This window comes from Diceros bicornis, chromosome 2 (assembly GCF_020826845.1).
Source record: "Diceros bicornis minor isolate mBicDic1 chromosome 2, mDicBic1.mat.cur, whole genome shotgun sequence".
Classification (NCBI taxonomy): Eukaryota; Metazoa; Chordata; class Mammalia; order Perissodactyla; family Rhinocerotidae; genus Diceros; species Diceros bicornis.
In genome coordinates this window covers 84,247,960-84,272,517 of record NC_080741.1, presented here as the reverse complement: position 1 = coordinate 84,272,517, position 24,558 = coordinate 84,247,960, and the positions used below count along the sequence as shown (strand labels likewise).

Genomic DNA, 24,558 nt, shown 5'->3' with positions numbered 1-24,558 from the left:
CATCAACACTTGTTATTATCTGTCTTTTGATTATAGCCCACTAGTGGGTGTGAAGTGGTAGATCATTGTGGTTTTGATTTGCATTTCCCTGATGGCTGCTGATGTTGGACATCTTTCTACATGCTTATTGGCTATTTGCATATCTTCTTTGGAGAAATGTCTATTCAGATTCTTGCCTATTTTTAAATTGGGTTATCTTTTTATTGTTGAGTTGTAAGAGTTCTTTATATAAATACATTCTTTAATAGGTCTTTTAAAATTCCTTATACTGTGTCATCTTTGATCTTTAACATATCCTGAAACACTGTCACCTGGGCACGCCATTGCCTTGCCTCATATTCATTCAGTCAGTATTTACTGACCATCTGCCTTGTGGGAGATGCTGTGCTCTGCACTCTCAAGGATATAAAATGAATAAAATGTCCCTGCTTCAAGGAGCACCAAACAAAGTAGGAAGGGAAGTGCCGTGGTGGTAAATTTCTTTGGGTTCAGAAGAAGAGACGACTTTCAGGAATCAAGGAAGACAGCCCGAGGAGCTGGCATTTTAAGTGGCGTTTGCAAGATGCGTAGGATTTAAATACAAGAAGATCAGGGGAAGAAGCTGAGTAAAGATAGGTCTTCAGGGTAGACAGGGAGTTCTCTGTGGAATGGTGACTAATTGTGTTTAACTTTTAGAGCCGAAAGTTTCAGACCTTAAAAAGAAGAATATTAGGAACAAAGACCGGAAAGGTGGTTGGGACCAGATGTTGGTTTTGAAGGTTGAAGCAGTCTGGATGTTTGGGGTTAGGACTGGGGTTACATGGGTTGACGTGCTCAGAACGGGGCCCTGGAAGGCTGAGTTTTCAGAAACATGTAGGATGATTGGAGGTGGGGGTGACTGACAGCAGCACAGCTGTGTTTCCATCTTGGAGACCGACATGTGCCTTAGCAGACGAGATGGCCTGTAGTTAGGAAACGCCTGTGAAAATTGTTTAATCTCATGGTTTCCAAATTTATTTCATCATGGATTCACTTTTTTTTTGTAAACCTGTAACAGCTGAGGTACATACTTTGGGTTTTGCTGCCTTAGTTCAATGTTGCACAAGTAATAATTTCTTTAGTAAATGTTGGTTGGTTGATTGGTTGGTTGGTTTGTTACTTGATCCCTTGCAGGACTGTGGATCATAGAATTGGGTAAGTAATTGTAAAGGCTGAAGGAATGTTAGATATTGGCTAGTCCATCCCCTCGCTGTGTGGAGGCCTTAGAGGGGAAGTGTGTGCCCATATTCACCTGGTCTTAAATAAGGGAGAGTGTCCTCCAAGTGTCTTGACTCCCGGACCAAATGTTCTCCTCGATTTTACTAAAATACTTTTAACCTTCCTTTGCTACATGCACAATAGTAACAACAAATCCTGTTCTACAATACAAGGTGTTGGGCTGGGGTCCTCAGGGTGAAGGCCCAAGGATGAATGAAGGCACATAATAGCCAGACCTGTTTCTGCCCTTCCAACTATGGATTCTTTTCCTTCTACCCCTAGTCCCTTGCTCTAAGCCATATGTGGGGCTTGCACAGGGTTTAGTGGGAGGTGTTTGTCTGGTAAGCATAGGCATGGGGTTCTTGCCTACAGTTTCCCTGTTAACCATGTGACCCTGAGTAGGTCACTCCATGTTTGGGGGCACAGTTTTCTCATCTGTCCAGTGAGGGAATCTGTGTGTACAAGGACCTTTCCAGCACTAACACCATGTGTCCCCATCACCTCTAGGGGGTTCTCACCTCTAGGGGGTCTGGTAGAGTTATGCCACAGCCCCCAGGGCAGAAGGACCACCTCTGGTTCCTCTGTGGGTCCTTTACCCTCCAGGTTAGAAATCTTCAGTCTTCTCAAAGGATTCCTGTGAACTTTCTTCTTTCTATGTTAGACACCAGCAATTCAGTCTTGAAGATAAGCAGTGCATCAATTTGATGAACTTAAAATGCAAACAAGCACAAGAACTTATGCAAGGATGGAAATTGGGGAGTGGAGTGGACATGCTGTTCTCACCCCGGGAGTTTTGCTTTTCGTGTAACAGTGTATGCTGGTGTAATGAGTGACTCTTCCTTTTTTGGAGTGATTTGAATTTGTTGCTGTGGTGGTGGTTTTCCATGGCAACTGTGGTTGCCACACATCTGGCATCTGATGAACTGGCTCCCAAAGCCCAGGGGTCCGCACAGAGCCTGTGTGCTCCTCATCCCCGAGTGTCCTGCCAAGGCTGTGGAGAAGCACTGGGCGGAGGGCGTGGTGGCTCTGTGCCCTGCTGATGAGGTTTGATTTGCAATTGCTGAGTTCCTGGGGGTATCATCAGGGCTCCTCCTGAAGTTAGCTGGGCTGTTGACACTCTCCACTGGAAACTCCCTCTCCCCTCTCTGTGGAGGAGGAGAGTATAAGAAAGGGGCATATTTGCAAAGAATATTTTCTAATTTATCAAGGTATAAATATTAGTACTGCCTTCTTTTGTTTGTTTGTTTAAACCAAAAATCACTAATTGGGAAGTAGAGGTCAACCAAAATCCTACTGAATTTCTGAGTGTAGCAGACCAGCACAGGGCCTCTTTTTTAGGTATTTCATTTAGAATGGAAAGTTCCAATGTGCTTTGGGGCCAAAATCCCTAAAAGAAATCCTGCCTATTATGAGTCCCTGTATATTTGCTAGTTTATATCTTGGTAACTAAATTGGCAACATTTTAATTTTTTCCTGGTAAACATTCAGAAGGTTTTTTCCTCACTCCTTTCCCTAACAAAATCGTATTTGTCATATCCATATGAGGCAAATGACTGTTCGCACTGTCCACACATCTGTGATGATATGAAAATTAGTGGTGGCAAACAAAGATTTCCTTTCTTAGGTACCACAAGACCTCAGATGAAGTTGACTTTATCCTAATATTACTCCCAAATTGTGACCAAGTGGAAACAAAGTTGGTCAGGCCTCAGAGACCAATGTGAATAGCACAACAAAAGGGTTATTATTTGTGAAAAATTTAGGTTTCCCCCCCATATGACTTAGAAAGCTTGAGGTTTTCTCTTAAAGTAATTATTACTTTTGCTTATAAATTTTGGAAGGTGTATAACATTTATTATAATAAAGGGTTATGCTTATTTTAATTCATAATGAGGCACAAAGTTGTCGCCTAGCACAAAGGCTTTTTAAAACAGGAATGAAAAACAGCAAGATGTTGAATCAGATCAAAATGTGAACTCTAATTTGAAAAATGTTTTGAACTGCTCCTGTGTATTAAGCTCGTGACAAGTTATATGCACTAACTTTGTGCTGGTAATAATCATAATATTTTTAATGTGCCATTTTTAGTGTACTGTAAGAATAAAATGTTTATTTCCCATTAAACAATGTATTTTTATTTCTCTTAACATTTTGGGCAAATATGTGAATTATTAACCCATAAATTTTCCTCATTCTTTAAAAAAAAAAAACATACCAAACATACAATAAAAATGTAACAGGCAAGAAAAGTGGGTTTGGGGTAGTGTTCTAATGAACCCTGTGTTAGGTCATTCTCTTGTAGGTATGGAGTTGAATACCCATAAATCAAAAGGTCTTTAATGTTTTAAATTAACTTTTGAGATGGTTTATGGTCAATACTTTTTTCCTCTGTTACTTTATTTCAACTTTTAATTTTAAACTCTACCCTAGAATTATTGGAGAAATGGTAATTACGTGACATGATGGAGGTGTTAGCTAATGCTGTGGGGGTAATCGTTTTGCAGTATAGAAGTATTAAATCAATGTGTTGTATACCTTAAACTGACACAATGTTATATGTCAGTTATATCTCAATAAAGCTGGGGGGAAAAAGAGTTATTGTGCTAGAAAACCACGTTTATGTAAAATGTCTCATGCTTGGCACCTAACCTCGTGCTCTGCCTGTGTACTGAGAATGGCAGGCAGCCCGTCACGCTGCCAAAAACTTTCCACTGGGAGTAGTTTTGCAAGGGGCCGGACAGGCAGGGGAAGGGGCGGCATTTCTCCTGCTTGGTGACTGCATCATCTCTCTTTGCGTAGGTGAAGCTGCTCTCAGGGGCGAACCCAGGATGCAGACCCTCCCTGTGGCGTCTGCCCTCACCAGTCACCGCACAGGCCCGCCACCCATCAGTCCCAGCAAGAGGAAGTTCAGCGTGGAGCAAGGGGACGATGACCTGGACTGTGAAAATGACCATGCTTCCAAGATCAGTCGCATCTTCAACCCCCATCTGTAAGTTCCCTCTTTCTGAAGTGTGGGCGCTCTGGTTTTGGCTTGCGTGTTCTCAATGCCAGGGCCATATTTCTCTTGCAACTTTGTGCCAACCGTGAAGTGAAAGGATGAAGAGTGCTCATCTGCCAGGGGGGGCTACTGAACCTATTGTAATAACTCATGGAGAGGTGACATCTTACTTCTTGCCAGCTTACTTGTGTGACCATTCGCGTGTCTTCCCCATGGGTGTTAACTTTCCCTTAGAGCTTCATGGGTGGTTGTCTGAAAATTTGGCCCTTGCTTGCCTGTACTACTGATGGTTCTTAGGAGAATCAGTCTTTGGTGAATGTCTTTACGTGCCGGGGAAATGGAAGGAAAAGTTAGCACCTGAGCCGACTTCTGTCAAACATTTTACTTAGGAGTCCAGAATTGTAGGTATTAAGTATTAATTCTCACCTTGTGTGTTCACGGTACAAACTTGAGACCTTCCCATAGTGGGAAAGATGGCCTTTTGTGTTTATGATAAGGGGCCGCTCATCACTTCTGATCTGGGAGGCTGTTACAGCCATTAGAGAACCAGCCTTGGGGCCAGGAGACCTGGGTGCCACCAACACTCTTTGAAATCATGACATGAGTTGCTACAACTCTCGGGGTCTCAGTTTCCTTATTTGTGAAATGAAGGGGTTGAAATGAATGTTCTCTTAATCTGTGCAACATTACCACGTTTCTATTTGGGAAACAGCGTGCTTCTGTGCACTATATTCTGGCTTCCTCTTTGCTCTCTCTTCCAACACATGCGTGCCTCACAAAGGGAGTGGAATGCTTGTTCACGTTTTCAGCACTTGGAGACACCCAGCCAGCTGCCCAGAGAGTCTGCTCTGGCAGTTGTGTCGCCAGTCGGTATTATCAGAGGCTGAGGTCAGAAGGGATGAGGTAGCTCTGATTATTGGAAGGAGTAGCTCTGCACATGCAGGTAAAAAGGTCCCATTCCTTTTCTCCTTATCTTTCCCAAGCCCTTTCCCCAGGCATGAGTTAATGTTTTGTAATTATTCAAGATGCTCAGCTTCAGCAGTTCTGATTTCTGAGGATGCTGCTGTTTCTGGCAGGCACGGGAAGCTCCGAGTTCCTGTTTCCTCATTGGAGGAGGAGACCTTGCGCAGTTAGAGGTAGCTGATACCGCCAGCAGCCCTCTGCTGCCTCAGCGCCAGCAGTCCTCAGCATTCCACACATTCCAGCCCGCTCGGACTGTTGTGTTCAGTCATAAGACACACTGACGGAGGTATTTATCCTCAAATAAATCACTGCAGTGTTAGTCAGAGGCTGAGCCTGCAGTCTGGAGTCCTGGAATTTGCTACAATCAGGAATCCAGCAACATGGCACTGCAAAACAATGAGTTCTCGCAAGCAGGGAGAGGCTCGTCAGTTGGATCCCCGGTGCTCCACTATTTGGAGTTCTTTGTTTTGTTACTGGGAATTTCTTCTTCTCTCACGTCCCCTTTTCCCCAAACCCGAATAAGAGACATTTGGTCTTTTTTTTAATTTTGAAAGGAAGAGGGAGGCGCCCAGAGACAGTATGTTTTGTGATCAAACATGCCTTAGTTTACATCCTAATTCTGCCACTACCAGCTGTGGAGCCTTGGACCATCACTTAATTTATCTGGGCCCAATATCCTTATTTGTAAAACGGCAATGATGATGGTTCACATATAGAACTATTGTGAGCATTAGAGTTAAAATATGCAAGGAGTTTGGCACAGTACAATACTTAGTTGATGGCAGCTATTACTTTATTATTAATAAGTCCATTATTCAGACATTGGTAATGATGATAGAGAATAAGAATACTATTATGGTAAATTTAATGTTTGAGAGTGTGTGTTCTTTAGTCAGAACATCTGGGCTCAGATCCCAGTGTCTTGATTGCTTGGTGGGAGTAACCATTGTTCCTTCCTCGTAGGATGACTGTAAGTGTTTAGTGCAGTATCTGGCGGAGAGTAAGCACTCAGCTTCAGTCAGTAGTATTATTAGAATGTTAAAGCATTTAGAAAATGATTTTGTAACTCCTTGGGTGGTTACAATTATGACCTTGAAGTCCAGGTCTATGATGACACTATAAATAATTTAAATTGTAAATAATAGAAATAGGATTGCTAGATTTCATGTGCAACTCACAATTGACGTCATCATGCAAAGTTTTAGGAAAATAGAAACAGCAGCACCTCCATGGGCCAGACACCCTGGACTTAGCGAGGACAGGTGATCAGTGTGTGGTCAGTTCCTTCTGGTGTCACTTGTTCACCAATAATGATAGTTATTCATTTCAGTAACATTACCAGGGTTTCTACTTGTGTTTTCTAAGAGGTGAATGACAGATATTGCATCTCTTACTTCATGTTTTAGTACTGTTAGTACTGTTGTTTGGTTTGATGAAATGTTCCCTATTTGAGCTATACCATGTTCCTTCCTTTTTATTTAATATGTCTAAGAAGTTTTCTATAACAAATTACAGGTTCATATTTATTTGGAAAAGAATAGTCTAGTATATTTGTGTCTTTAAGGAGATTACAAAATGATTTTTGCTCTTTATCTTCTTAGAACATGTTAATGTCATGTAATGAAAACATGTTTTGCTTATTTTATCACGAAAGAAATCATAGTAATTCTTGGGGGAGGAGTGTTGTTGAAAAACAGTTTTGACAGCTAGCTAAGAGGGTCTCAAAGATGCATGCTTTGGCTGCATTTCATTATAACCATCGTATTGAGATATTTTCTAGTAGAGAGATGGGGAGATTGAGTGGCTCTGACCCAGAGCAGGAAGCTACAGAGAGGAGGACTAAATTTTATCTGATTTGATTTGGGGAGCAGGAGGGGAAAGAAGAGAGGTTTCCTTAGTGATTTCTCCAGAACTTGAAAATTGAGAATTCCTGGGCTCTTATTCCAGACTCTTACAGCCTGGGTCATTTGAACTCTTTATTAATTTTCTTGTTGATATGGTGACCCTGAGAAATAATTTTGTTGTTGGTTGTTCCCTAAGACAAGTGTTAAGAACATGAATGTCTTATTTGAAAGTTGAAAAGTACTCTGCCTGCCACTTAGAAAGAAAGTGGATTAAGGTATGAGGTAGGGGTCAGGGGAGGGTGAGATTCGTCTCGTGGAAATGTCAATAAGTAGTTTTTTCTATGACCCTGGTGTTCAAGTGTGATCTGGTAAGGAAGAGCTCTCCCTTTCACCGTGTCTACGTATCTATTATCCATATGGACTCATGGATTCCTGTTTTATTCAGTGAGCTGTAGCTGGTCCTGATTTGGCAAATAGCCCCTTTATCTGGCTCCTGGGTCCTTGTTACATGCTTCCTTTTTTTTAGCAGTTTCTTATTTTCTGGCAAACAAGTGCTTATCTTGTAACCTACCTGCCCCAGCCATGGAATCAGCCATTTCTCAAGGGGACCCTGGTTCCTTTTTGTGGGGAATAGTATATAGAAGCCGAGATCTGGGCTCTAGGTGTTACTGTGGTGTCATTGACTTGAGACTTGAGTTGTCTAATATGGTAGAAACTGGCTGCACGTGGCAGTTCATATTTAAAAATACAATTAAAAATTCAGTTCCTCAGTTGCACTAGCCACATTTCCAGCTCAGTAGCCACATGTGGCTAGTGGCTCCCACATTGGACAGTGCAGATATAGAGCATTTCTACCATCACAGAAAGTTCTACTGAAAGCACTGTTTCTAGACGCTTTCAGTGGAAAGAGCTAGGAAATCATGAGTTCATATTATATTAACACTCCAGTTCTAATCCAACTCCAAGGAGTTCGTCCTCGCCCACACCCATTCGTGTTTGTGTCTCCCTGGTTCCCAACAACATCAACACATTTACTTATTGTTCAGTCCTTCAGTTTCAGAATTCGTTTGCCCATACTATTTTGAAAAACAAACCTACTAAAAGTTAAAACTCTGTAATATAAGTAATATATTTGCAATATAAGTAAGTCAAGTCATTATGCTGTATACCTTAACCAACTTATACAGTGCTGTGTGTTGATTATATTTCAATAAAACTGAAAGAAAAATATCAAAACTATATTAAAAAGTACTTAGAGAAGTGTTATTTCCTTCCTTGTCTCTCTCACTCCTTTTGCCGCTCTTCCCCCCCCCCCCCCCCCCGGGGAGTTTATCTTTTTGGTGTATCTTTTTGTTAGAGTAAGCAGATACATGAACGTTTTCTCATTTCCCCTTCTTTCTTACACATAAGGTAGCATACTTTATATACTCATTTGAGCTCTGGGGGTTTCATTCAACAGTACATCACGGAAATCTTCTCATGCCCGTTCCTCATCCTGTTTATAGCTGCATAGTACTCCACTGTGTGCATGTGCCAGAGTACATTCAGCTAATCCCCTTTGTTTGGACATTGAGGTAATTTCTAGTATTTTATAATACTAATAATGCTGCCGTGGATAATCTTATGCATTTGTAATGTGTATTTGTAATACAGTAAAAACTCTTGAAGGCTAATAATTGATGCAGTATAACAGCATGGTAAATTCCTATTGGTTTTGAGACTTATTCTAGGCTTCCTGGCTGGTAGAAGCTGGTGAGAGGTCTGTGCTGAGGAGTACAGTCTAAGACGTTTGGAAATGAAGCAGTTTCCAACTTTGTGTGCGTGTGAAGGTTTGTAGTAGGGATGTGTGGTTGAACTGTTCACTCAGTCACCTGTGAAGGGAAGGGAACGTCTATTGAGTGCTTACTATACACTGGCCCATGCTAGACACTTTAAATATATTGTCTCACTTAACCCTCACAAAAAATGTGTCCGTTTAAGATGGTGTGTGTGTGTGTAGGCTCTATTTTACAGAAGCAGAAATTGAGGCTTTGAGAGGATAATGTGTGCAGAGTGGTGGAGCCTGGTCCCTGCTATGTGTGAAACCAAAACCAGTGGTCATTTGATTACGCCATAGCTGTATCTTACCTGAGACAGGATTATGCAGCTTAAAGGTGGACCTCACATAGTTAGGATGACACTTGGCCAGGCCAGTGTCCAGCACATGGCCGGGGCTAAATAATTTCTGTGTTGAATTGCATTAGACACACTATCCAGAGAATGTGCTCTCTGAGCTCATGTTCCAGTTGGAGGAGGCATCCTCTTTTTGATCAGTGGTATACATCTGCAGAGTAGTTGCCCCTGGCCTCAGAGCAGGGCAGAACCCGTAAGCTCACACTGAGATCAAAGCCATGGTCACTAGCCTTGTGCTGTGACCAGCTGCGTTTACCACAGCCCGAGTTAACAATCCCTACTGGACGAGGAAGGGCCCCGTGAAAGAAAACACCGCCTCTTCTCCCTGGTGGTGCTCCTTGGAAAGACTGTCCTGGTGTGAAATGTGTCCATTGTTGTTGTCTTTGCTTCTGTGGCCATTCCTTTGAAGTTTTTCCTCAAGTCTGATGTAGCCAATTCTGGTTTATCCTTGAGTGCTTGATCCCGTCTCGGGGGCTTCTGTTTCCTTTGTCCTCTTTCTCTTCATTGTCCTGTTTCTCTTCTTCCTTCTTACTCCTTTGCTTTCTTCTTCCCTCAACCCCCTGTTCTCATTCTTTTTTTTTTTCCTTGGCCCTTGTCACTTCACTCTTCCCTCCAGAAGGGTGAATAGAAAAAGAGGGGAAAACAGACAAACTCAAAACCAATAATTCTTTCATCTTGACAAAAGGTTGGAGGAAGCCTTTGAAATCAGGTGCTGGGCATACACAGAAACTCAGTAAAAAAAAAATGTATTGATTACTGGCTTAAATGGGTTTTGGGGTTTTCCTCTGGGTTTTGTTTATTTTTTGCAATTGAGTTGATTGTAAAAATGGTCCTTGAATGTTCTGGAGTATCTACAGTTTGTGATGTCTGTGCATAATCCTTGGCAACATTATCTCACTCCGTTTGGTGCCTCTGTCTCTTGTATCTCTTTAGTTCCTTCAGTTTGGGTGTATATAGACATGCTCATCAAGAGACTGTTTATTCCACAAACTCTGTCAACGTGGAGGAAGCAGTTCCTTATTTCAAATTAAAACTAGACCCAAAGGAAATGGAAAAGTTGGATTATTTTAGTACCTTGACTGTACTAGGAACTGGGACTTTGTAAGGTGAACAGTAATACATATTTATAGATGGAGCATGTTACTGTCGTGTTCGTGTCTACATAAGCCTTAGAGAGATGCAGACTTTTTCTCACTGAGAATGGTGATAGGTCAGGATTCCCAGCATGCAGAGACTCATGAGAGCCTTTGTATCAGGCCTTACTAATAACAGCGACTATTTATTGAGCCTTATTTTGTACTGAGCGCTGTGCTAAGTGTTTCATGGGCATGATCTCATTGCATCCTCACAACCCTATGATGTGGATACTATGATTATCCCTCTTTTACAGATGGAAAAACTGAGGCTCAGAGAGGTTCTATAACTTGTTCAAGGTCACACAGTTCACTAGTAGGTAGCAGAGCCAGGAATCAAAACCCAGGCTGTCTGTTCCCAGACAGTGCTCTTAGCAACCATGTTACATTGATATTAATAGAGAACATAGGGGCCGGCCCGGTGGCGCAAGCGGTTAAGTGCGCGCGCTCCTCTGCGGCGGCCCGGGGTTCGCTGGTTCGGATCCCGGGCGCGCACCGACGCACTGCTTGGCAAGCCATGCTGTGGCGGCGTCCCATATAAAGTGGAGGAAGATGGGCACAGATGTTAGCCCAGGGCCGTCTTCCTCAGCAAAAAAAGAGGAGGATTGGCGGATGTTAGCACAGGGCTGATCTCCTCACAAAAAAATATATATATATATATATTAGGGGCCGGCCCCGTGGCTTAGCGGTTAAGTGCGCGCGCTCCGCTGCTGGCGGCCCGGGTTCGGATCCCGGGTGTGCACCGACGCACTGCTTCTCCGGCCATGCTGAGGCCGCGTCCCACATACAGCAACTAGAAGGATGTGAAACTATGATGTACAACTACCTACTGGGGCTTTGGGGGAAAATAAATAAAAATTAAAAAAAAAAAAGAGAACATATCCAGCAGCCATGAATCATTTGATATAGGACCTTAACGCCTTATAGTTTTGGACAATCTGCTATTTAAGCACTCTCAAAACACAGTTGATGGTTACTTTGGAGATGAGAGGTGGAGACTGTTCATTTTAGCACGCAGTAACGAGGAGGGAGGGGCATAAGATGATAAAGGTCCTGTCAGTGATTAAGAGTACCACCCAAGTGAAACTCTCCCAGCCTGGTGATGGTTCCCTTCAGAGATGTGAAAGGAAGAGCTGCTATTCACTTTCCTGTGAAGAGGCTGGAAATGGTGTCTCTGTTCAGGTGAGAACCCTACAGGAACAATGAAGGGTTTTCTCTGTGCTCAGGAAAGTGCTTTTTAAATTGTTTTAGTTCTTGTCTAAAATCTCTGACCCAATTTTAAGTTAGTGGCACAGGCCAACGGTAACCTTAGTCTAAAAGATTCAAACTGGAGTGTTTTAAAATTTGCTTTAAGCATATGAAGACACATTTTTTTCTCTCCAGATTTCGTAAATCAAAGACTCTTGAAATAGAATCCCTCAAACTGTGTGCTTTCTCTCTTTTTCTCCCACATCCTTCTTGGTGTCGTCCAAACAGGAAGTTTTAGTCCCAAAGTTCTCTATTGTTCTGCAGTTTCACACACAATCTTATAAGTGTTCTGGGGATTTAAGAGGATATTTTATATCCTTAATTTTAATTATCGTAAATAACTAATTCAGAAACTGAGACATTTTTAAATTAGAATTTTTTTAATCCCCCCAATGTACAGCAAGTATGTGTATTTGCTTTGAAAAATAAATTAGCAGGGAGCCTGGCTCTTTAATAAATGTTTCACATGAGGGAGGAACAGTCTAAGAACTGCTTCACTGAGAGCGACTGTGCCCCTTACATGTTAGCTGGAGCCATGGGTCAGCCTTAGCAGCGATGGAAATGAAACTGGTTTTTGGTGGCTGCTCCCGTGTGACGTGAAAGGGGCATCTATGTCTTACATGCGAGTGTTTTGCTAATGAAGTGTGGTACCTTTAAATAAAGGTCACAGGCCTGACCTGTGTTGTGTGGGTTTCTTGTTTGTCAGGCTAGAGGCATTTTCTCATTTTCACAGTTCAGCCGAAAACAAAGACCTCCTTATCCAAGCAGGGAGCTGTGCTCTTAAGAGCTGACATCAGCCTTTTCCCAGCAGGCATCATTTCTGCCTTAAGAGTCTTTGCAGAGAGCTGGAAAGGCAGATAACCATCCTGCTACTGGTGTTTTTCTGGCCAAATAGCACAGAGGGTGAAGGAATGCTGAGGGTGCCAAGAGTCAAGGAGGCAGAACAAAGGGACTCTCACTGTCCGTCTGTTCTAGTCTGCAGCAGGGACCTCTCTGGTGCTCATCCACATCATGGAGGTTATAAAAGTGGGACGAGAACCTTGAAAAGGGAGGACTTTTTCCTGGAGAGGAATTAATGAACATTGAAGATCTGTCAGAACTTTCATTAGCCGTGTGTAAAGTCACTTTTTAAAACGACACACTAAAATCGAAAAAAGGAGTGTTTTTATATTTATGGATTAAGTCAAAGGCATTTATTCAAAAGATGAGGAAACAAAACAACACAGGATTTGGCTGTGTGCCCCCCCCCCCCCCAGATTCCCTGCGCACTGAAGCTCTTTTGGGAGTGCTGTTTTCCTGAAGATCCTTCTGCTCTGGGAACACAAATGGCAGCTATTTTTAAACATAGTTAGAGGGTTAATCTTGATGTTGCTTTATGGCCACACAGACCTCTTCTTGTTGCAATACAAAGCCAGGCTGTCCTGAAAGCATGTAAAGTGCTGTCACTTTAGTGATTTGATTGAGGACCAGAAAGAGGCATGCTAAGAAATGTGCCTGTGTGAGTGTTGAGGGTTCTTTTGTATCCCTCTAGGATCTTGCTTGTAAATGGATCGTTTGCCTGTGCTCCAGGCAGCTGGAGCATGGCGAGGTAGTTTACAAGCCCCGTGTTCTATGTCTAGTGTAGTTTTTATTTAATAAATGCCAGGACTTGCTCTCTGTCTTCTTTGGTAAATCTTTGGGTAAACCCACACACACACGCACGCACGCATGCTCTCCCCCTCTCCCCCTTCTTCATGTTGAAATTTCTTCACAGATTGTCTCCAAAGCATAATTAGAGAACTTAATGTTGCAGCAATGTTCTGGGTCTGGCAGTAGCTAGAAACCTTGCCAAACAAGGGATGTGAATTCTGGATCCACGCCTTCATAGTCCCGACAGAGGCAAAATGGACTGCAGAATAGAAGAAAACAAATTTCACTGCCGTCTTCTCCTCTAACTTATCCTACCTCTTGCCTCCCCTTCCTTGAAGAGACCTGAGAAATACAGTTAATGGATCCACATGGAAACCAGCTCCAGAAACTGGTCCAGGCCAAGTGGAAGAAACAAACCAACTCTTATTAGGTCACGTCACTTTGGAAGCGAGTCTGAGAGCTGAAACCTCTTTGCTTCCTTAAATTCGTCCCTGTTGTTGAACCCATCAGGGAATGGTCATGGAGTTTTCTAACTCGGTCGGAGTAATTTCCTCAGCTGCACGTGAGCACCGAAGTGACACACCTCCCCACGGGGATGCAAGGCACCGCTGCCCATAGATTCTTTCAGAACACTCTTGCCTCAAGATGCTTTAAGGGAAAAAAGTGTTCCCCTGGCCAAAGTTGGGGAAGTACCTAACCCGTTCTTCTGTTTGTTCGTGCGCAATTGCACATCTCAGGCTCGGGAAGTCCGATGTACAGAAACGTCGTGTAGCCCAGGATTTCTCAGGTGTAACTGGCCGTGGAATCCTTTATTCCTTTTTCATGAGACCTATTAGGAATATTCCAGGGAGCATACTTGCCTAACAATGTGAGCATTTTGTTTGGTTTTAAAATTCTATTATAAATGTTCAGACTCACAAAGGTCTGGTACTGTACAGCTTAGCTGTTGTAATGAGATGATTGTATAATTCCTTGATTTGGGATTGTTGGGTGCCATCTTGCATGCTTTGGGCTTTCAGGGAAATTCACTGAGGCCAGAGAAATTGAGGAAGCCTGAGGCCCTGTCCTCTCTTGACCTCATGTCCCTCATCTGCCATCCCTCCCTCTCTCCTTCCCTCTGAGCTGTTTCTAGAGAGCAGATTTTCTCCACTCCCCAGTCCAATGCTTTGATCCCTACCAACAATTTTAATGGAAATTCTCTCTCTCATGACCCACTAATCACCAGATCCAGGGGGAAACCTGCGATTCCTTATCTTACTTGACTTCCTCTTCCTTGTAAGTCTTTCTCCTTGGTTTCCATGGCCCTTTCTTGTTTTCTTTGGTTCCCTTCCTACTTCTGCGGCCATTCCACTCAGGATCTTTCAGAGACTCTTCATTACTGCCATTCTCAGGGCTCCAACCTTCTCTTGAAGTCACACACCAAAACATGGCTTGAATTACCACTATAGGTGGATGATTCCCAAGTCTTTATGTCTAGCAGAGACGTACTCTTCACACCCTTCATAGAGCTGTCTGCCTTCTAGACATTGTGTGTGCACCTCAAGTTCAGTACTGCTTCACTGGAATTGATTTTTAGGAGCTCCTTTCTTCTTCCAGCCCTGTCCCAAGTCTGTCCCCGATACTCATGGGGACGACTAACTTTCCATTTGTCCTGTAAGTTGCTGCCTCCCTTCTTCCGTCTCGTCCCCCGTATCTAATCCATCGCCACACGCTATTGAATCAGCCTGCTAAACAGTTTCCACATAGGTACTGGCCTTGATCATAGTTTAGACCCCCATTTCCATGGGAGCACCTCCTTACTGGTCTTGGCACTTCAGAAGAAGGTTTCTGAAGTCTTACTCTCTGCTTGGAATCTTCCATGGCTCCTAGTCAGCTCCAGGAAACATCGAACAGACCCCTGTCTACACGAGCTTCTGTCCCTGTGTGCTCCCCCGCCTTACTGGGATGAGCCCATGTGCCCTCACTCCTGTCCTGGTACACTTTTCTTGCCTTCTCTTGGCAAATGGCACTTCCTTCTGCTTCGAGATGAACACTTCTTTGTATAAAATGATGATATTTGGCTGTAATTGTGTGCCCATCTGTCTGTCCCCCTCCCCAGACTTCAAGTCCCTCCAGTGCAGGAGCTGAGTCTTACTCATGTGTGTTCCGCTAACACCCAGCACAGCACCCGACACCCTCCAGGTGCTAAGTAGATGTTTGGATGAAAAAGGAGTCACTGTAAGAGCACTGTCAAAACGCTCTTCCCGGGCCGGCCCCGTGGCTTTAACGGTTAAGTGTGCGCGCTCCACTACTGGAGGCCCGGGTTCGGATCCCGGGCGGGCACCGACGCACCGCTTCTCCGGCCATGCTGAGGCCACGTCCCACATACAGCAACTAGAAGGATGTGCAACTATGACATACAACTATCTACTGGGGCTTTGGGGAAAAAAAAAAAGGAGGAGGATTGGCAATAGATGTTAGGTCAGAGCCGGTCTTCCTCAGCAAAAAGAGGAAGATTAGCATGGACGTTAGCTCAGGGCTGATCTTCCTCACAAAAACAAAAAAAAAACACTGCTCTTCCCTTGTCTGGGAAAGATTATCAGAGTTGCTTTCAAATACGCGATAAACCCTGAGTGGCACCACTTACTGTGCTTCCATTTTTTCCTCGTAGCCTTGATTTTTCATTCAGAGAACCTGCTGGAACAGAATCCCACCACCACTACCTCCACTGCCTTCCTCTCCCCACCCCAGCTCCCCCAAAACAGAAAAATGTCAATCCCTAGTACCTGGGCAGATGCTCAGTTCATAACCTGAATTCCTAGCCCTGCTTGTGATGCTTGTTTTGGATCAAATGATCTTATCCCAATGTTGATTCTGTAATAAGTAATAAGCCTTCAGAGTGTTTTATATGAATGAATTTTTTCCCCCCACTCCTCTATTTACATTTCCTCTTATGCGTCTTGCTCTGATCCCAGTGTGGACATAAGGTAAGGTATCAGGTGGGTGTGCCTCACAGGTCAGCGAGATGGCCAGACGTTTCTTCTGGGTGGAAACTGACCCAAAGAGTAGATCCATTCATACTAGGAAAACACACAGATCTCTGCCCAAGTGTTTACTGTTTCTGGTGTTCTTCAAATCTACCTAAAAAATTCTCAAAGCCAAAGTGTCTTCCAGTTATTTTCTAATAGATCCATTGTGTTTGTTTTATTTGTGCCTGATAACTCTGGGTTTACATCGATAATAGCCCTCGTTCCCTGTATGTTGGTTGGAATGACACTGCCTCACTCGTGTTGGGCTGTTAGCGTTGGAGCAGGTTATACCAAGTGATTGAAACACAGACACTCCGCGTTCTCCAGGAGCTAGCCGTGTAGCACGGATATACCTTGGGAATGGAGACATTGTTAAAACGGGTGGATGGCCACGGTGCTCCACAATCTGCAGGTATTTCTTGCGAGCCTATTTGGAGGACGTGGCAGAGTTTATTTGGGGTCAGTGACTCTGGCTCCTTTTTGGTGACAATAAAATCCAAGTTCTTTAGGGTGACCTTCAACAACTTTGGTGATCTGTCCCCAACTTCCCTTCGCAGTATTGTTTCTCAGTAGCTGGCCTCCTTGGACTATCGTTTGTCGAAAGACTCCTTACTTAACCATGGTTAAATTTAAAAAGAATTTATTTAAATCCTGCTATTATACACCTTTAGGCAAGCCACACCGAGTGTGAGAAGCAACTCTCCCACAGCTCAGGGCAGGTGGTTTGTCCAACTTGCCACGTGTCCAATCTGCCTTGTTCATTTTGAGGCTAGTATTTGAAACCAGCATTCTCGTTGCCTGTGGCATCTTCACGTGTGTGGCGTGTCCCTCGCCATCACAGGTTCCTCCTCATATCCCTGTGCCAGCTCTTTTGAAAGGCTATTCTCAAATAGCTCCCAACATCCCACGTTGGCTGTGCTTTAGGTCAGATCATTCTAAACAGACCATCCAAATTTGGTGATAATCTCACCTGCCATTTTTCTCTCCCTCCCCTACAACTTTTCATTTTGGAAAAAGTTCAGATCTATAGAAACATTGAACAACTAGTACAGTGAGCACCCACGTATCCCTCACTAGATTCATCAGTTGTTAATCTTCTGCCACATTTGCTTTCTCTTTCTTTTTATGTGTTGTAGACAGTGATGCGATCTGATAGACAATATATGTTCACATTCAATAATGCCCTCTATAGATGTTTTCTTTCTAATTTAGGATTCAATTACGGATCACACGCTGCATTTAGTTGCCATGTCTTGAGTGATCTTTAATCTAGAATAGTTTTTCCCATTTTGTGGGGGTGGCTGGTGGTGGTGTTTTGGTGGGTAAGGGAAGAGGTCACCCAGACAGGGGCTGCCCTGGAGTGTCAGCTCCTTGTGAGATCTCTCTTTGGAACAGCACCTGGACCAAGGGGAGGGGGAGACTGTCAACCCTGAGAGGAATAACATTGTATATGATAAATAAGGAAAGTATTCAGGATATGTGTGTAGTTATTTTGTGGTGGGAAGTGTGAGTTCAGAAACAGGGGACAAGGGAAAGGGAGAGAAGTCCTGCTGAAGAAGGAAGCAAGGGATTTGGGACCCAAGATGGCGAGGTATATGGAATAAATTGAAATTTTCATGCCTGCTCTACGATAACTTAAATCACCTTTTGTAAATTTTTATTACTGCCCTAAAGGTTCATTTATATTTCTAGCCAATAATTCCAACAGTTTTACTTAAAAAAATTCAGTACCTTCACTTACTCATGGCAAAGATGGAGCAGTCCCTCTTCCTCTTCTCCCTAAACTTACAAAACCCTGGTAGATGGCTTTCCTGTGAGACCCGCAGTTTCTTTCTTATAAATAATTCATTTGAAGCTCAGGTGAAGTCTCTTGACTGTGAAAACTGGCATCATTTGTGTGTGGGGTGGGGAGGGGTCTTCTGATTTTCAGCAGCACATTTGATATCTAATAAAAACGATCTCAGAACTTCTAAGACTTGATGCTAATAACTCCTTATTGGCGCTGTGATTGGAGGTGGATATGTATGTAGGTCCTAGGAGGACGCCTGTGCTGTTCCTCCCGATGACTGAGTGGTAAGGCTTGTGGTGGTTGGCGGTGGTGCGTCCCCGCCGAGCCTCTTGCCCAGGTGCTGGGAGGGGCCAGGCTGGGCTGCAGGGAGCAGCCGCTCTGGGTGCACTTCACAGGAGCACGGAGCTCCTTCCACCCCGTTTTTCTTTTTCAAGGATTGGTGGTTCAACTCTTCCTTCATTTCCAAGAAATGTAGCACAGTATCCTTCCAGTAAATTCCCCTTTCTTTCTTAAGCTGGCTAGCCTTGTTTTATATTCCTTGTAACCAAAAGAACTTGTTAACAAATACAGATATTTGGGTTGTTTACAGTGTTTTGTTATTATTTGCAAAACTTCTGGGACTGTCTCTATATATTCATCCTTGTTCATATCTCATATTTCCCATTTATCTAGAAGTGGAATTTCTGGGTCAGAGGGCGCTGTTTCGGCTTTCACTGGTGCATTCTGCCAGCTTGGTCTCCAGTAGGTGTCCTGGTTTGCATTCCCACTAGCAGCTATACGCAGGCGCCTGTCTCCCTGGTCCTTGGAGGGTGACTGTTACAATGTACTTAATTTTTGCAAGTTTCATAGGGGAATCATGTGGTAACTTGCCTTTTTTTTTCCTGCTAATAGGAAAACTAAATCATCTTTTCACATGCTTATTGGCCTTTTGGATTTCTTCTTTTGTGACTGTTTATATCTTTGTCTTTTTTTTTTTTAAGTAGAGTGTTCATCTTTCTATTAGTATGTTACAACTCTTCATATTAAGGATTTTCTGTCAGATGTGATAGGAAAATAATCATTTTCCTAATTTGTTATTTGCTTTTCAGCTTTACTGTGTTTTTGAAATTAGATTTTTTAAAATTTGGAAATGGTCGAATCCTTGAATCTTGTCTTGAATGGAAAAGGCTTCTAAAGTGTTCTAGAATGGACTGAAATGTGTTGGCTGTTACCTTGTAACGCACGTCTAGTTTGTGTGGTGTTGGTAGGATAATTGTATATGCTTATTACATGTTAGCTGTGGAATGAAGAGAAGTGTATTGTTTGTATATAACTTAATCAGTTCATTTATCCCACATTTCCTGAGTGCCTCCTTTGTTGGTGGCATGGGGGAAGTGAGTGTGTGTGCGGGAGTCAGACCTGGCGGTGGTGGTGTGCAGGGCAGAGCAAGGGGCACTGCCATCTCAATGGAAGAACAGGATGCCAGCCGTCATTTCCTGACCTGTCTGCTCCCCCCCGCCCAGGACATTTCTCACTATGACATTGAGCACTGTGAGTGGTAGGGAAGCTTTTGGTATTTGTTTTAATAGCCTCTTGTTGGGTACGATAAGCAACCACTGAAATCAAAAGTTCAAATTCTGTTTTTATTTAACCATTTTACCAGATGTTTCCTGTGGTTTGACAGATGTACCATTTACTCGAAAGTTACACTCCTGAGATTTTGAATGTTATGGACACTGTTGCTATAGACAATGATTCTGTCAGGGCAGGATTTGGAAGACAACCTTCACATCATTTTTGGGTTGAAGATATGTTTTTCCCCAGAACAGAAATGCTTGTCTTCATAATCTGCTTTTACCTTCTCTGTTACAGTTCTAATCTCTGGTTTATAAAGTCTATAACCGGTTGATCAGAGTTTATCCCGAGAAACACCACTGGGCTTCAGTGGGTATTACTTTCTGAAAGCAGGTGGGCTCAGGTATATCTAGGTTTCGTTTGCAAAACTCACCTGGGTCGAAAGGAACCCAGGTCCTGGGCAGGTGAAAATTTAAATTGGGCTGAAAATCTGCTGCTCTGGCCTCTTTGGTGCTGGGATATGGTTAAGAAAGCTGCAAACTCAGCAGTTTTCTGCACCCGCCTGAGGCCTATCAAGAGGAACCAAGGATGGCTGTGGCCCCCCTGCCTTCCCAGGGCCTGCAGTCGGCATATCTCTGCAGCCTGAGTCCTCACGGAAAAGAGCCTCTCATCCAGGATTCTGCTGGTGGGAGGAAAGCAGAAGGAAGTTGCTTCCTACAAAACACGAGTGAGACTGTAGTTGTGGCTGCAGCGGAGGAAAAATAGGGATTTTTGACATTCCTTCTGCGAGGGGCCAGCTGCAAGGGTGCTGTGGAGTTGTGTATGCCTTGTTCTGTCAGAGCTGGCGCTCTTCTCCAGCAGCCTTCCTCTCCTGTGTTTTGTTTAGCTTTATTTTAGAGTTTTATAAAAGCCTTATGTTATGGAAGACGGAGAAACAAAGAAAGAGGAAATTGCATGCTATAATTCTGACAGCAGATCTATTTTCTCACAAAATGGAACTGTAATGATGCATGTAAGGTTTTGGCAAGACACCCTCTATAAATAAACCCTCCCAGGAGCTGGGAGTTGCTAACCTCTCCGGGACCCATAGGAAACTTCTCTTGCAGCGTGGGGGCAGGCAGGCCTGTACCTTGCAACTCTCCTTTCAGACGGGGACTTTTATTCTGACAGGCGTTCTGCCTATCCAGTTCTGTGCCTGGGATGGCTTGCCAAGTTTGTGAGGCCCAAGGCTTTCTTGTGGGAGGACGCTGGGCTGTCTTCATGCTCTTTGGCAATGATTAAAGTGAGGTTAGTACCAAAAACCCTTTCATTTTATTCCCTTATCCTTGCTTTTTCAAACCAGATGGCAACCCTGTATTTTCAGCTGTAATTAATTTAAACTATGAGGCAGCAAGTGCTGGGAGAGGTAGAGTTGATTTTGCACAGAAGGGACAGCAGAGATTTTTCCCTCTCATCCCTCTCCCCTCACCAAAGGGCACCTTGTCCCAATCAGAGCCATGTCATGGACAGTTTCTTCTGAGCGGGGACTGGAAGGAGAGGGAGGGCCATTTGCGGGCTGGCCGCTGATGGCACGTGCGAGCTGGAAGGGTTAACGCACACGGAGTAATCGTTTCCTTAATGGGTTGGAAGTAAGCAAGTTCCAGGTGACGGCTGACATGTTATTGCCAGGCTGGGCTCTCATGTGACCGCCTCCGCACAGTGCCGCATGGTTTGAGTGGCTGCTGATCCCGGGAAGGGCAGGCTGCTTTTTCTTCCTACTCAGCTCAGCTGCCAGGATCACCTCCAATAGGGCGTATGTTTTAGGTTGCACATTTATTCTTAAAGAAAATTACAAGGGAAATGAAAGCACTTGGCCACAATTGAAGTCTGGAGCTTCTGACCTCAGCCGTTTGACCACTTCCCTCCGTGGAAATTTCACTTGAGTCTCTCCTCTGTAAGTCGCCTTGCAGTGCAGGATCAATTAGAGATTGAGAGATCCTTCACATTTAATGGAAAATGAATGCTTTTGTTGAATCTCTCAGTAATTTATAAAATAACCCCACAGAGCAGCCACTCCTCCCTTTCTTTTTCCCCTCCTTGCTCTGAAATGAAGCCGAGGTTAAAATGGAGAGTGAGGTAATTGACTACTTGAGAGCCGGGTGTCCAGGTGCCCTCACCTGCCTGCAGAGATAGGTGCAACGGGGTTTTAGTTTCATCGTTTGAGAAACACATTTTCCGGGCATTATGGAGGAGTTGCAGATCGAAGAATATCTGTTAACAATAATATATGTGCAAGGCACTTTGTAAAACTGTATGCTGATGTTCTACAAATGGTAGTTATTCCTGTTATTAACATGAGCCATCCTTGGATGGAAGTAATTTTTAAAGGCCCATAGTGAGAAATGAGAACCACAAATATGTAGCTTGTGAGTCTCCAGAATGCTCAGTGGTGATCACACCATCATTGACTGCAGTCCCCATGTGTGCCTGAGTTTGCCGAACTTAGTGAGCTGGGTGATGGGTGTTCTTTGTTTATTTAATTTTTACGTCACATGTTTACATTACTCGTGAGTTTCTCTCATGAACCACTGGGACTGTGTTTACAAAGATTTGCACTTTTTGTTGTTGTTGTGGGCCAGACCCATCCTTTTGGAAACCTTTTATTTTTCTCTAGTAGAGAGGGACAAACATGTAGTGAAAAATGCACCCTGTAGTTCCAACCTCCTTTAATGCCAGTGATTTGTTAAAAAGTCTAAGGACTAAAAATTAAACACAGAATTGCTGTATGATCCAGCAAGTCCACTTATGGGGATACACCCCAAAGAATTGAAAGCAGGGACTAGAATGGATATTTGCACACCCGCGTTCAAGGCAGCATTCTTCACAATAGCCAAAAGGTGGACACAACCGACACGTCCATCACGGATGAATGGGTAAACAAAACGTGGTCTGGCCATACAGTGGAATATTATTCAGCCTTAAAAAGGAAGGACATCCTGACACATGCTGCAACATGGATGAACCTTGAGGACATTATGCTAAGTGAAATATGCTAGTCACAAAAGGACATTGTATGATTCCACTTAAATGAAGAGTCATATTCATAGACAGGAAGTAGAATGGTGGTTGCCAGGCAGTAGGGGAGAGGAGAATGTGGACTTAGTGTTTAATGGGTAGAGAGTTTCAGTTTGGAAAGATGAAAAAGTTCTGGATATGGATGGTGGTGATGGTTGCACAACAATGTGAATGTATTTAATGCCACTGAACATACTTAAAAATGACTAAAATAGTGAATTTTATATTATGTGTATTTTACCACAGTAAAAACATTAAAAAACCTTCTAGGGACTAATAATGAACTTTGGTTCACTTGAATAAACAATAATGCGTATATTATGTGTTAAGCCTCTGTATTCCGTACTCCGCTGGGATGAGCAGTGTGTAAAGAGGAGGTAAGTGGTTTGGAGGACAGAAGTTCAGCTCTCTGGGGATATACTTGGTGCCTAATAATAGAGAGTCACAGCGTGATGACTCTTGGGGGTGGTGATTTTAATTTAAAGGGTAGTTAGGACTAACCATTACCCTTTAGTTTTTGGAAGTCTTCATGAAAAGGAATGAGTTATGGCACTTGGGGTTTGGGGAGATGGCAGGTCTCTGGATTATCCAAAGGCATTTTTAGAATCATCACCTCAAGAATTTGGAAAAGTAGGCCACTTCAGTGTTGAATGGAATCATCAGGTTCCCCTAGATTCCTTTTTCTTCTTCCTTTTCAGGGTTCCAGGTTTCAGATTAAATATGGTTTTAATAGTCAGGGGCTTGCTCTTAGATGTTAGTGATGTTGTAATAAAGCTAAGCAGACAATTTAGGGAAAGTCAGTTCTGAATTCCGTGAAGAGTTTGAAAATGAGAATATTTGTAAAGAAATGCAGTTTTATAACTCAGAAAAATGAAGTAGGCCATCAATTTGTTTTTTTCAGGTCCCTTGGGGTCTTTGCTTTAAGGATAGAGATTGATTGGTAATTTGCCTATCGATTGTCGATATAGTGGTAGCCTTTGTAAGCACCTGAGGGTGCTCAAAATAATCTCTAAGTAATTTAAATCTTGTTCCTGTCATGTAATCTATGTTTAAAAAAAATAGCTTAGCCAACCTTTTCCTCTAGATTTTGGAAAGATGGAGTTCAGCTCAGAGTGGCTGGTTGCTCACAGGGAATTGATGTATTAAATGCTTCGAGTTAATGCACTACGTAATTTACTTTCAGATGGAAGGTCCTTAAGATTTTTTAATAATTTTATAATTAATTATAATAATTAATAATTTAATAGTAATAGTAATAAATATTTTAAAGAATATGTAGTAGATGCCTTAGTATCTTTTATTAGATGAACATTTAATCACTTTATGTACTCAGTACTTCAATTTTTAAACTTTTTAGTGTAGTTGTATAATTAACTCAATAATTTAATTTTGCACATGAAGTTTCTGATGTCAGTCAGTAGGTGGGTAGTTTTAAAAGAAAAACTGGCTTTCTTAATTTTTGTTGAGCATTGAACAAATGTGTTGAATTAGAGGTTATCCGCCAATATCAAGAAGTCCACGAAATAATTTGGAACTGGTTACCACCGACTTGGGGACTAGATGCTGGGGGAGGCTGCTGCTTGCGTTCAGGTGTAGGAGTGTGGTTGTTTGGGTGCGTGTAAGGGAGGAGGGAATTGCAACAAACCAATAGCACAACAGGAAGGAAATTTGATAGTTTGTATCTGACATGCATGCACATATAGTGCAAATATGGGTAGTAACTCATTTATAGCTCTCTTCAGCCAATATGAGGTCACAAATATAGCTGAATTCAAAGAAGGAAAAAGAGTAGGGGATTTTAGGTGACCACATACTTACTATGTGACATGGCTGCTGAGTGACTGTTGGCATCTTGGGTGGTGCTATGACAAGTGTGGCTCTGCATGACTGCAGGGCTTGGAATAACCCTGATTTCCAATGTTCTAGTCTG

At 43.0% G+C, this 24,558-nt stretch overlaps 1 protein-coding gene across 14 annotated transcripts in view; it reads left to right on the top strand.

The window, feature by feature from the left end:
- The window catches only part of VGLL4 (vestigial like family member 4), a 163,496-nt gene that overhangs the window by 115,625 nt on the left and 23,313 nt on the right, over window positions 1-24,558 (top strand). For 13 of the 14 annotated variants that reach the window (XM_058565144.1, XM_058565242.1, XM_058565153.1 and 10 more), the window contains one exon: window positions 4,036-4,225. In XM_058565144.1, the coding sequence (XP_058421127.1) occupies window positions 4,036-4,225 (190 nt within the window). Of the gene's footprint in view, window positions 1-2,860; window positions 2,957-4,035; window positions 4,226-24,558 lie in introns of those variants that run through there. The other variant, XM_058565222.1, reaches the window with a different exon arrangement.